General features: G+C 39.5%; 2 protein-coding genes across 2 annotated transcripts; one reads left to right on the top strand and one right to left on the bottom strand.

Moving 5' to 3' along the window:
* LOC130408319 (zona pellucida sperm-binding protein 4-like) lies at nt 1-1,771 on the top strand. Its single transcript, XM_056731807.1, has 8 exons — nt 1-307; nt 375-562; nt 630-727; nt 802-959; nt 1,069-1,261; nt 1,333-1,480; nt 1,561-1,633; nt 1,701-1,771. The coding sequence occupies exons 1-8, from the start codon at nt 1-3 to the stop codon at nt 1,769-1,771; spliced, it is 1,236 nt and encodes a 411-aa protein (XP_056587785.1).
* A 7,656-nt stretch (nt 1,772-9,427) lies between these two features.
* Nucleotides 9,428-11,310, bottom strand: LOC130408094 (zona pellucida sperm-binding protein 3-like). Its single transcript, XM_056731532.1, has 8 exons — nt 10,732-11,310; nt 10,536-10,657; nt 10,346-10,449; nt 10,096-10,273; nt 9,915-10,032; nt 9,759-9,844; nt 9,594-9,682; nt 9,428-9,511 (listed from the first exon to the last, which is right to left on the bottom strand). The coding sequence occupies exons 1-8, from the start codon at nt 11,308-11,310 to the stop codon at nt 9,444-9,446; spliced, it is 1,344 nt and encodes a 447-aa protein (XP_056587510.1). The 3' UTR covers nt 9,428-9,443.
* Nucleotides 11,311-13,029: the final 1,719 nt, after the last annotated feature.

Raw genomic sequence — 13,029 nt, 5'->3', positions numbered from 1 at the left:
ATGGCGGGAAGTACAGGGATTGGTTGTCTTGTGGCTTTTTGTGCATGGTTTTGTGCGTTTGGTCATGCCGTGCCACAGTTCGGTAATTTTCCCCAGGAGCCTCAATCTCCAGTCTTCCAGCAAACTGAACAGCAGTTTTCTCAGAAGTTTCCACTTCAGAAGCCAGTGGTGCAGTCAGAACCTCTTGACAAGTGTGCTGTAGCTGATTATGAGCAGATCCAGTGTGGACAACCTGGTATCAGTGGTGCAGAGTGTGAAGCTATAAACTGCTGCTTTAATGGATTGCAGTGTTATTATGGAATGTCAGGTAGGGGTGTGAAACCAGTTTCTTTCCAAGGTGATTACCTGATAACTTCCTCTGTCTCTCGTTACAGTGACTGTCCAGTGCATAAGAGATGGTCAGTTTGTGCTTGTGGTGGCTAGAGAGGTTACTCTGCCTCGTCTGAGTCTGGACACGGTCCGTTTGCTGGGTGGAAGTGAAGCATCTTGTGGTCCTGTTGGTTCCACGTCTTCATTTGCCATATACCAGTTTCCAGTCACTGACTGTGGCACCAGCATGACTGTGAGTTTGCTTTCGATGATTTGGATGTCTGGAATAGATTTGATGTCAATCGTGTTTTTGCTTGCAGGAGGAAAATGGCTATGTGGTGTATGAGAACAGAATGACTTCATCCTATGAAGTGGGGATTGGACCTCTTGGCTCCATCACAAGGGACAGTCAATTTGAGTAGGTCATCTGGGTTTTCTCTCAGTACTGTGAATTCTTGAACGTATGCTAGAAGCTCTTTGTTTGTTGTCTAGACTGCTCTTCCAGTGTAGATATTCTGCCACTGCTGTGGAAGCTCTGGTTGTTGATGTCAACACCGTTCCACCACCTCCACCTGTAGCTGCTCCTGGACCCCTCAGGGTTGAGCTTAGACTGGCAAATGGCCAATGTGTCACTAAAGGCTGTGCAGAAGGTAACGATGTGCTCTTCTTCAAAAAAATGCTTCTCACAAGAGGAGTGGTACATTTGTAGCACTGGTCTCAAACTCTAGCTGGGCAGTAACAAGAAGCGTTTATTCTCAGGAGATGAGGTGTACACGTCCTACTACGGTGAGGATGAGTATCCAGTCACAAAGGTCCTGCGAGAGCCTGTGTATGTTGAGGTGCGCATTTTGGAGAGGACTGACCCAAATCTTGTCCTGATGTTGGGACACTGTTGGGCGACATCAGCTCCTAGTCCTCTCAGTCTACCCCAGTGGGATCTTCTAGTTGATGGGTGAGTAGGATCCCAAGCATTTGTCGAGATAGTGTGCTGTGAACGAGTCCTGACTGTCACTTCTGGTTTAGCTGTCCTTACCAGGATGACCGTTACCTGACGGCACTGGTTCCTGAAATTGGTTCGTCTGGTCTCCAGTTCCCAACCCACTACAAGCGCTTTGTTGTGAAGATGTTCACGTTTGTCGATCCATCATCACTCGCCCCTCTGCAGGAGACTGTATGATTTCCTACAGCCTTTTTCGTATCCTCTAAATTGCCTCTTTATATTTGTTGCTAAAGCTGATCTTTGTTGGACAGATCTATATTCACTGTAGTACCGCGGTGTGCCACCCTGCTTCTGGTTCCTGTGAGCAGAGCTGTGCCAGGAAAAGTAGGTGTAACTTTGGTTTGTATACGATGTCAAAAGACATCAGTTTCATATGACTCTTGTGTTGCAGGGAGAGCTGTTGCTGAAAATAGGAGTGAAGAAACTGTGGTTTCCAGTGGAGGTGTTTTCTTCACGATGTAAATTTCATTGCTGATTTTAATAAAGTTATTACACTACATCTGTTCTCAGCATTTGTTTGCACGGTGGCATTTTTCAGGAGTTTTTTTTACCCACAATGACAATTGAAGTGTCTTGAGATAAAAAGAGCTGGTTTTAAAGGAAACGACAGAAGGTTAACTGTTCAGAGATGTGCTTTTAAACCGCTTGATATCTGATGATTTTTAGCTGTACAGACCAGAGATGCATTGTGGCGCAACACTCATTAACTGTCTTGATTCCCTGTGACACTTAAAACTCTGATAATAAAAAAAGGTTTGGCATTTGAAAGCTATCTTGGAACTGAAAATGAAGACTTGATAAGTGGAGCTTTTAGGGGAATTTCTAAACATGGAGTAATTGAAATTGTTCAATACATTTTTGGACCTGCGTTTGTTGGTAAACGTAGAGCCCAACATTACCGTGAAGAAATAACCGTTTCATAACTTGGTCCCTTATTGGACAACTCTCCTGGAAGAGCACGCGACACGGCCACAGGAGGATCATGCGCAGACATCACTTTCACTTGCAACAGGAGAGTGCGAGAGCATACGTTCGCGAAATTCAGGTGTTTGTTTGTTCACTGCATTTTGGTGATGAATGTAATATAAACTGTGGATATAACGCTAGATTTGGAGGAATTTTGAAACCGATATATGGACCCATCCCAGTGCTAAAAGAATCCGGACATGCCGATTGCGGAGAGTGAAACTGATGTATGTTTTGTTTACAATTGGAAGCGCATGTGCTTTGGTTCAGCCTACCCCTCTCTCTCGCACGCGCTCTGTTTTCGGAACAATCTCAAAGCTCTATCTTTTATAAATGTGATCAAATTGAATACTCTTTGAAGATACGAAGTATGCAATACTACTATATAGGTACTCAACATTAATATGAGATTGGCAGACCCTAACAGGAGTGTGTTAAGCCCGCTTTGGAGTCAAATTAAAAGTGGGTACTTTTACTCTTGAGTGTATTTCTTTTAGAAATTCTGCACTTTTACTTCGTTAAACTGCGTGACGTTCCCTCGTTCCTTCATGCATTATAAAATGCGTTGTTTTTTTCAAGGTTTTCGTTTCTTTTTCCGGGTAGTCCCGGGTGACTAACTCTTTTGAGTCGATTCTTTTGAAAGTGTTAATTGAACAATTGGCATAACCGTTTGATGGGTTCAAGAATCAGTGATTTGTTCAGTTCGCAGCACGATCTGAATTATATGAAGTGGCGGATTACTCACTCCTCGTAGGGCGAATCTTAAAAAAAGTAGAACACAAAGACCGTTTGATGAAGTGTATATGAATCTATATCTAAGTTGAGTGTTCTTATATTTTATAAGTTGATTGTACTCATATTTCATAAGTGGATTGTACTTATATTTTATAAATTGGTTTTACTTATCTCGTTCAGTAATTTCAGTTTAATTATAGTCATAATTTCAGCGAAACTATTTTGAGTAGAATTTATTTGTTTTTTGTTCCGTACACTCAAAATTGTGCAACCAGATCAGTCTGTTGTGATTGGTCGGTGTCCCTCTCAGTGCACGTGAATTCATAAGCTTTGGCTTGTAAACAGTAGCAATGTTATCAACTTCACTTCATCAGTTAAAAACATGTGGATCCATCGAAGTGAAACGGAGGTCTGCTTGTGCATACGCAAATGTCAATCTTTGTTAGAGATCACTTTTTTTTCTACAATGCGAGGGGCATGACACCGAAGCGAATGGCGTCAGACCAGTTACATTATCACTGATAACAGAAGCGTTTTTATATTGGACCCGAGTTGGATAATAAAACAAACAGATTGACTAGGAGACTGCAAGCAGAACCTCAGAGGACGTTTCATAGAAGTGTTATAGACAGAGGTAAGCGCACACACACACAATATCAGTGTATTACACAGAACAGCTTTCACAGCCGATGTTAAAATCATGGAAGATGTTATTTGAACGTTGGTTATCTTAGAATGTGTGTAGCTGAATTCTTATTACCAAAGGTATGAATGTGATAAAAGTGAAAGTAGTTTAGCGCGCAGCTCAGTCACATGTTTACAATCTCTGATAACCAATCACTACTCCAGCGGTTCTTCCTCTTCTCTGAGGAAGGCCTTGCCCATTTTTGGGCGTATTTCTGTGGGCGGGGGTTATGAAAAGCACTTGGAATAGTGACATTATGTACCGGCAGGAAGCAGAGGACTGTAGTAAATTCCAGCCGTTCTCAGTAGTCCTTGAAAAGTGAATTCTGTTAAAGACAATATCTTGCTTGGCATTGAACTTTTGCTGGTATTATTTATGCTATAATAGCAATATTACAGACTAACTAAAGTTTGAAAAATGGGATCGCGGGGAATGGCCGGTTTAAGAGGCAGTTTACTGGAGAGGGATTAGCTTAATCCAGGACTAGGCCTAGGTTAAATAAGGATATTCAAATTGTTTTTAAAAACATATTTTACAAAAAACCTTACATTGTGCATTTTGAGACAAAACATTTGAAGTGATATATTTTAATACAGTATTTGTCAGTGGAGGTTGTTTTTAATCAAGCGAATTCAAACATTTAAATTAGTCGGAGACTAGGCCTAAACCCTGTCCGGGAAACTGCCCCAAAGTTTTAAAAACAACTTCAGAAACCAGTTTCAAAATAAGCCTTTTATTGTTCCGATAACCACAAAGATAGATGCATACGAAATTTACACTATGTTGCAGGCATGAATTTCATAGTAAGAACAATGCTTATAATAGATGACAGCATTCACACTGAGAGTGGGAGTCATGTGGTGTTGAATGTGGTGTTGAACAGCTCAATAGCTGAAATGAACAAATGACATATTTGGGAAGTATAAAATAACTTAAATAAATAATTGTATGTAATGCATAGAATTGAATGTAACATGCATTATTTTTTTGGGAGTAAAATGGTATTTAAGCTGTGGTGACTGGGATGGTTTTGGTAAACAAATCTGGCAACCTTGTAGTAGTATTCCAACAGACTATTTCACCTCTTGCAGTATTTCCAGCTATCACAACATTTAACAAGGCATACCAATATATTGCATGTAGAAATAAATGTTCACATCATAGCTTCCCTCGCAGTCTGGGAATCGGGCCTGTTTTACATTGTCAAAAATCACTAGCAATGCTTGCCTTTGATAAATGTCTTTAAATGATCAGTGTACCGGAATACCAACCTGCCAACAATGACAAAAATGATGCGTTAGATACAAGGGTTTAGAGTCCAATTGACTAGTTCTTGCTAGGTATCATTATATTTCTCTCTTCATCAGTTTGCAACTCTCTGAGTTTTAAGATTACCCACATGGCAGATGCAAAAAACAGCAGGGAGGAGATAAAGTAATGATAGAATAAATTGACCAATCAGTTTAGCTGGGTTTCGATGTTCAGTAACTTTATCTGACAAAATTTTTGTATTTGTATACCAGCACAGTGGAAAATTACAACTTTACAACATTGTCTCGTGACATTATTGAAAATCCATTTTTACAATACAAATACATCAACCAAATTAAGATTTATTATGTAACTAATAAACTAACTAACAAACAAAAACTTTGATCTATCAATTTGTACCCTGCTAACTTGCACGGTATTAAATAAGGAGAAAGTGTTCTCTCTTTCTTTCTTGCCATAATGTTAAGGTGGTGTTTACATTAGCTCATTGTTGTTTGAAAATGGCTTTATAAAATGAAACTGATCCTCGCTTATACTGCCGTATCCACATGTGTTTTAGAAAAAATCAGCGTTTACAGTACGCTACTGAAAACGCATGTCACATGATCATTCAGACACGCTGGGCATGCGCAAACAAATGTACACAATGGTTGAGGACAGTTGGTTACTAGTCACCGACCGACCAGTTCCTTTACATGATGGCTTGGAAATGAAAGGAAGTCTTCACATGAATAACATTAGATGTGGTAATGTTATTAGGCTTGTTTGATTTCAATCCGACGCCACGTTGACCGATCGACAGACGACTTCGCAAAACTGTGTGAGCTTTTTAAAAGCATACGGCTCTCGATTCTCTCGTGTTGCTGTAATGTCACCGTGTCGATCCGTGAACAGCTTGAAGTTAAAGAAGCCTGTTTGTTGTTTACACGGTTCTTGCAAGGCTGGTCATTGTTGCCTTCATGTAACGTAATTGGATATGAATGGGGCTTAAAGAATCAGGAAAGCAAACACAATGATATAAATGACACAATCAGTAAGCGAATGTGGGCATCCACGCTTGCATGGCTCTGTTTTCGTCCATTTACATAGAAACGCAACGCCCGAGTTTTCAAACTAAAACGGGGTCTGTGGAACAAAAAAATGCTCCAAAGTCTTTGTAAATCAATTTAAAAACGAAATGAAATATAAAACAATTTTGTAATGTAAATCAAAAGGCCTCAGGACTTTTTTGCTCTTTGTCCCTAATGCATTTACTTAAAAAAACACATTTCATTCCCTGAAATTTTCATTGTTTTTTTGTTCCTTTATGTACAGTGTGAAGTATACAGGTGCAGTAACACAAAAGCAGTGCCACAGACTGATTGATTCCATGCCACGCCGGATTGCTGCAGTAATTCAGGCAAAAGGAGCAACCAATCTAAGTATTGAGTGCTGTACATGCTCATACTAAACATGTTCATACTTTTCAGTTGGCCAAGACTTCTAAAAATCCTTTCTTTTCATTAGTTGTCAGTTATAATCATCAAAATTAAAAGAAATAAATACGTGAAATATATCAGACTGTTTGGAATGAATGTAAACATTGAATGGAATTAGTGAAATAAATCAACTTTCTGATGATGTTCTAATTATATGACCAGCACCTGTTTACTATATACTGGGGTCTCAGACTGACTCAGGCGAGTGGCCATGGTTTCTGCACAGAACACAGACACGCCCCTTGTGTTTGAGAGCAGAGAACACAGCTCAATATTTTCAAGATTTTGAAACTTATTTCATTATGAACTTATTTTATTTACTTTTTCTAGGTTTTTATTCATATTTCGCGAAGTGGTTATTAACACATGTTTTTCTATGACGTGACAAACACACAACACATGTTTAATGTTGCTATACTTGCAGCAATTATTTATGTCCCTTCCAGGCAAAGATGAAATGAAAGGAAGGTCAGGTCACTCTCCAGCAAAGTCTCATGGTCAAATAAACGTCTGATAAGGTTTGGTGCATTCCCAAAACTGCATAGGGCCTAAACCGCCCTCTGATGGGTTTCTTGGAATTATGAAGAATGGAACATATCAACTCAGTCTCTGGTTGAGCTCAACTCTACATGTGCTTGAGACACCAAACGTCATGATTTGCATGTGTTACAGCACATACTACACATACAAACAAACATCATATTCTTTGTGCTCTTATGAACCAGGAAATGCAAATATTTGGTTGCTTGAACTGTACAGTATCTTCACCAGACTTTCTTTAGAATGTTCCCTTCTCCAAACCTCTTTCTCTAGCGCCACCTAGAGGCAATTTTCCTTTAAAAATAACTATATACGATAATTGAAAATAAGAATTGCTGTTGGAAGGAGGAAGAGACCAAGACCATGACATACTGTATGCTTTGTAAACAATCAAAACATGTGAGAACTGTCTTAAGAAGTTTTTTCAAGAATAAATAATATTCCTAACTTTTTTTCAATTTAAATTTAAGAATTTAAAAAGGGCAGTTAAGCAGAACTGTCTTAAGAATGTTTTGTGAATCAGACCCTGGAGACTGCGGGGCATCAACATGTGCGTGAAACAAGAGAAACACTGACGGAGCATCTAATTTGCTTTCAGCTGGTTTTGAGCTATTCTGCCGTTTCTTGTGGTAAATATTAGTGTATTTTTGTTTCTACTGTATTCCATTTTTAAAGAGGAACTATTACAATGTTCTTACAGTGTAAATTGTTGCTGTGAATGTAAATTGTTGTGTGTGAATGTAAGCTGTCTGCCAAGTTGTAAATACGAAAGTGAACAAATTACAAAGTTATTATTTTGACTTTGAATGAGTCGTCTGTTGTTCTTATTTCAGTTCCGTGTCAGATTTGCGTCAATCTGTGTAATGCCCGCTTACATGCCATTTGCGACACTGCACGCAGTAGACCATTTGACCAATCAGATCAGAGTAGGCTGACAGAAAGGAGGGTATTAGACAGATGAATCGCCAATCAAATCAATTGAGAGTCAAAAAAGAAGTGAGGTAATAATAACTGGATATTATTAGACGTACGGATGGACGTAATCTTGTTGTTGCACACTACATAAACCAAAGTAGGACCTTAAAAATCACAAATTATTTACTCCAAAATACGAGACAAGTTGCGTCCTGTATCGATGCGATATGGGATGCATCATTTCTTCCAGCATGAATTCCAGCTGTAAATTTCATGTGTAGCAGCTCACTTGAAACGATTTGCAAGACTTCTCATTGCAAGACTTCTGAGTGCCAGAAGAAAAATTCCACTTCTACTGTATACTGAAAATGTATAAAATCACAGAAGTGAGTACACCCCTCACATTTATGTAAACATTTTATTATATCTTTTTGTGTGACAACACTGAAGAAATGACACTTTGCTACAATCTAAAGTAGTAAGTGTACAGCTTTTATAAGAGTGTAAAAAATCAACACTGCCATCTCGACTTGAGCAGTCATTTTCAAATATTTTTTATCATTCTGTTAAAAATAAATACCTTTACAATCTGATATGTGATAGGGGAAAAGTTAAACAAAAACCAGTCCGGAACCCACGACGACATGTTGGTAACATATCTTCATGGAACGCATCTTTACCGAAGATCCCAATGATTTTTGACATAAAAGAAAAATTGTCACCTGCCATGTATTGTTCACTAATGCCACTATAGGACTGGTTTTGTAGTCCAGGGTCACCAAAATGTGTTGTGTAACAGTAACTGCCTGTTTTTACAAAAAAAAAAATCAGTTGGCAGGTAGAGGTTCAAGTCACCGGACATTGGAATATGCGGCAAAAAGTTCTATCACTATCCCCTAAAGATATTCTCTGAATAAACACTCCAATACAGTTAAGGATTTAACGAAGGTTGTCAGTTGTGTTGCTTAAACGAAATTGATAAGCTTAAATCTAATAGCATGTGCATACTAAATCAAACATTATGTAGAGGGGCAAGAATTAATGTTCATGCTTCAGCAATGTCACTCCAGAAAGACTGTAGCTTAATTAAAACACCACATGCCACATATGCATTGCAGTAACTGCTAGAGAAGCCATTTAATTAACATGGAGTTCTTTACAAGCTACATGAGTCTTTGCAGCGCCAAGCCTAAAACATCCTTGACCCTCAGAAAACACTTCAACCTAATCTAGAGAAGAATTTGCAGTTTGTGTGAACTTCTAAATCGTTGTTCACCCATTTTACCTCAGGGTATAGGGATGTTATTTTTTGGAAGGTACAAGCTTTTGTACCTACCATCAATTACCTAGCAAAAAATCAGTAAGAGTGCTGTAACAAGTACACGCTTTCCAAGGTAAAAGGGCTTTGAGTGACAAATTAGAACAATAAAATGGCAAACATCTAAATGAGATATGCAAGACTTCCTGAAGGACGACCACTTATAGACCATGTATAAATCACTTAAAAGGTTTATTCATCACATGTCCTCATGGCCATTTCAAATTAAAGTCGACCAAAGCCAAATTCCTTCACATTCAGGGGCCCAATAGATGCTTGCTCCCACCTTAGATCTATGGAGAACAGACAAGTAGTGAGAAACTTCCAAGACCATAATCAGAATCACTTTTAGTTAGTGCGTGTTTCAACACATACCTCCAAGAACCTGATCGCTTGCACTACTGCTGCTACAGGTAGAGTCACAGCAGCCACACACCTGATCAGATTCATCCACAGACACCCAGCTGCCAAACAAAGACACATCCTCAATGATAAACGTCATCCTACAGACCCAGTGAAGGCCATTTGGGGGCAACATACCCATTAGAGGAGAACGAGCAAGCCTTGTGCTCAGAATTTGTTGGAGTGGCTACAGGAACCGCCTTCAAAATGCATGTGATGTAGACCTGCAAAGACAACAGGGTTCGGGTTTCCAAACAGTGCACTAGAATGTACTCAACGAAAGCAAATACATACCAGCCCACTGTTCGCTTGCTGAAACCGGAAAGCCTCCAGCTGAAATTGCAGCTTATCAATTTGAGTTCGAGGCAGGTAGCGAGAGCTCGAGCCGGTGAACTTTGCGTCAACCAGGCACCTGGTGAAGAATGAAGTTAAACACCATGGAATACTTCTAGGATAAGCTGGGTACATGCCTTACCCATTATTCTCAATGAAGGAGTATCTGGGAGCGGAGTTCACGTCAGGGGACATAGTGGCTACGCAACGGTCCACAAACACACGTAGAGGTACATGGTTGAACGTCTTCACAGAGGCCTCAATATTCACAATGTCACCGAGGAAATACTGGTTTGAGGGTCTCTCAAACTGCCACTCATCTTGTAAGGAAAAAAATTTATAAGGTCTACAAAATTGAGTTGAAACTACATTAAACCCTACATAATACATACCAGTCATAAGCTTGAGGGAGAAGACCAAACGCTCTTCTGCAACCTTAGTATCCGCATATGGTAACCACGTGGGCACCAGGACATTGCTGCTCACATTATGCATTCTGTAGATTATAGAAAAAGGTTGGTCACCGCAATATATTTTTACTACACGCATGAGAATAGAGCCACCTTGAACCCAGAACCGTACCTTGGATAGTGACACTCAATACTGACCACAGCACCACTACTCCGGACAATAGGAACACCATTTGAAAACTCTTGGAGAGTATAGACCAGGGAGAATGTATAAACAAGCTTATCTTCGGTCACCTAAACAAACAAGAGTGTTACTAAAGAATTATTCAAAACTAAATCACTTTTGGGAAGAGGATCAGTCTTCTCACAGTTAACATGCTGCCACATCCATGCAGTTCTGATTCAAAGAGGAGCACTCGAGCATTATTGTCCTGCCGTGTTGGTCCACAGCCTCCCAGTGCAAAACCTGAAGCCATTAGTAGTTGTCCAGTCCCAAAGAAGTCCTCCATCACTTCCACATACACGGAATTCTCACCACACTGAGCCCCTACACTATTGGGAGACAAAGGGTTCCGCAGCTCAAAAGGAATCTCTGGCTGTACAGGTTCTTCAGGTAGGCTTGGAAAAGTCCACGTCAGTTTTTCCATGGGACCCTGCAAAAGCTGTTTAGACTGAACACCAAGAGGATCTTGACCAGGCTTTCCACCAACAACACCAGGAGTCTGCATTGAAAACTGAGAAGGAAATCTCTGTGGCACAAGCATGGGGTTGTTGGTTTGAGGAGACTGAAGCATTCTGGTTTCACTCTGCTGAGGAACTTGCATTTGTGACCAAGGCCTAAATGTACTAGGGTTCTGTGTTTGAGCTGATCTTCCTCGCCATTGTGCATCCGACATGCCAAATGCAAGCACCAGTACCAAACCAAATCCAGCTTGAAACAGCCCCATCATTGCTGTACTTGAGTTTCCATGAAGCATTCGAAGGCCAGCATAAACATTTATACATCTGGGAATCAGGCTCCACCCCTCTAATGATTGGCGTAATGCTATTCTAGACTTGTTCATTTACCTTTCCAGCTTGCAACAGGTGGATGTTGTTGGACAATTAGAACGCAGATGGAAATTGGGACGTTAGTACTTTGTATTAAGCTTTTTTAAATGAGGCCTTGTCCACACCTACACGGGTATACTGAATCCGAAAAGGCATCCTTGCTTACTATATAGTAGGCAAAAAGCAGTCGGCAAACGATTAGTATTTCGTATCGTCTGTATTCCCAAAACAGTATGCGAGAAATTCGCGTTTGGCTTACTGGTGACGCCCAGGTTCCGATGAACTCAGCGACCGACACTTCTATATTAATATATCCCATGAGCCCACGGAACAGAATACCAGACAGGACCGCAAAACAGTCTCAGCCGACATTCATGTACAATTAAACATGTTGTTAATTATTGTAAAGCTAATGTAACATAACCATTGACCTTGATATGTTCTTAAATTGACCGTGTTTTATAATGTGCTTTGTTTTCAATTCAAAGCATTAATATTGAGCTTTCAGCAGTTCATTTACGTTCGTGTTCTATATGTATGTTTGCCATTAAAATATTATTGCTAAAATGTTTTTTTTAACTCACAGATAAACAAGATACATGATAATTATTCACAAGATCATTTTAATCAGGTGGTGTTAACGGACACAGGTTTGGCTCAATTCAACTTTCTTATCACCTTTCATAAACGAATAATTTCAAAAAAAAAATAAGCCCCAAACCAATCGATTACTAAAATTAAATTACTCATTTTTCCAAACGAAAAATAAAGAGGCATTTTAAAATGGTGCGGTTTTAGGGACAAGGGAAGAAAAAAAAAAGATGAGGAGAAGGTGAAATGTAAAGCGTGGTCGAATAACATTTGGATAATGTTCATTTTGAAACATACTAGGCACAAAATAAAAACACCACGGAAGAGATTTCCTCAGGTTTTATAAGTACGTCAATAGTAGGAATATTAGAGCAACGTATCTACGTGAGAGACATCAACCAATAGACAGAATACAGACAAAAGAATAATAAGCAATTTTCTGTTCCAAAAAAACATTCCATTGGCATAATCATTCTTCAAAAACGTAATCATTGCTAACTTTTATACCTGCTACCGCCTACTGCCTCTCCACCTTAACGTTTTTGTGCCCCTTCTACTATGGTTCCATGTTACATTTTCTTCGCAGTCTGTTTTAAGGAAGGCTTTCATTTGAATGTGTCCTTGTTTTGTTTCGAATGTATGGTCAATGAATAAAGGAATTAATCAAAATGACCCAATTTCCTCCCGTTTGTCGCGCCCCACCTGTCATGTGTCTATTCACCACCAGTGGGGCCCTCCCCGCACTTTGAGAAACTTGAACTTTGTGAAAACTTAAAAACAAACAAATGTTGAGAACTTTTCATTTCTGAAAGTACGCTTTAATTTCACTAGCTTGGTAGAGATTGGTCAAAACACGATCATATAAAATCTTGAGAGTGAACAGAATTTACCCTGTATGTAGCTTCCAGCAGGTCTGGAGAACAATCATTGTAAATTGATCAAGGGGGCGCTGCAAATTCTGACTGAGGGTTTAAAGAGTATATAAGACTAAACACAGGACTCTTAGAGTGTCTACTTGTGGCAAG

This window comes from Triplophysa dalaica, chromosome 19 (assembly GCF_015846415.1).
Source record: "Triplophysa dalaica isolate WHDGS20190420 chromosome 19, ASM1584641v1, whole genome shotgun sequence".
In the NCBI taxonomy this organism is placed as follows: domain Eukaryota; kingdom Metazoa; phylum Chordata; class Actinopteri; order Cypriniformes; family Nemacheilidae; genus Triplophysa; species Triplophysa dalaica.
Note: the sequence above shows the minus strand (reverse complement) of the source record. Positions and strands in the feature narration are given on the sequence as shown.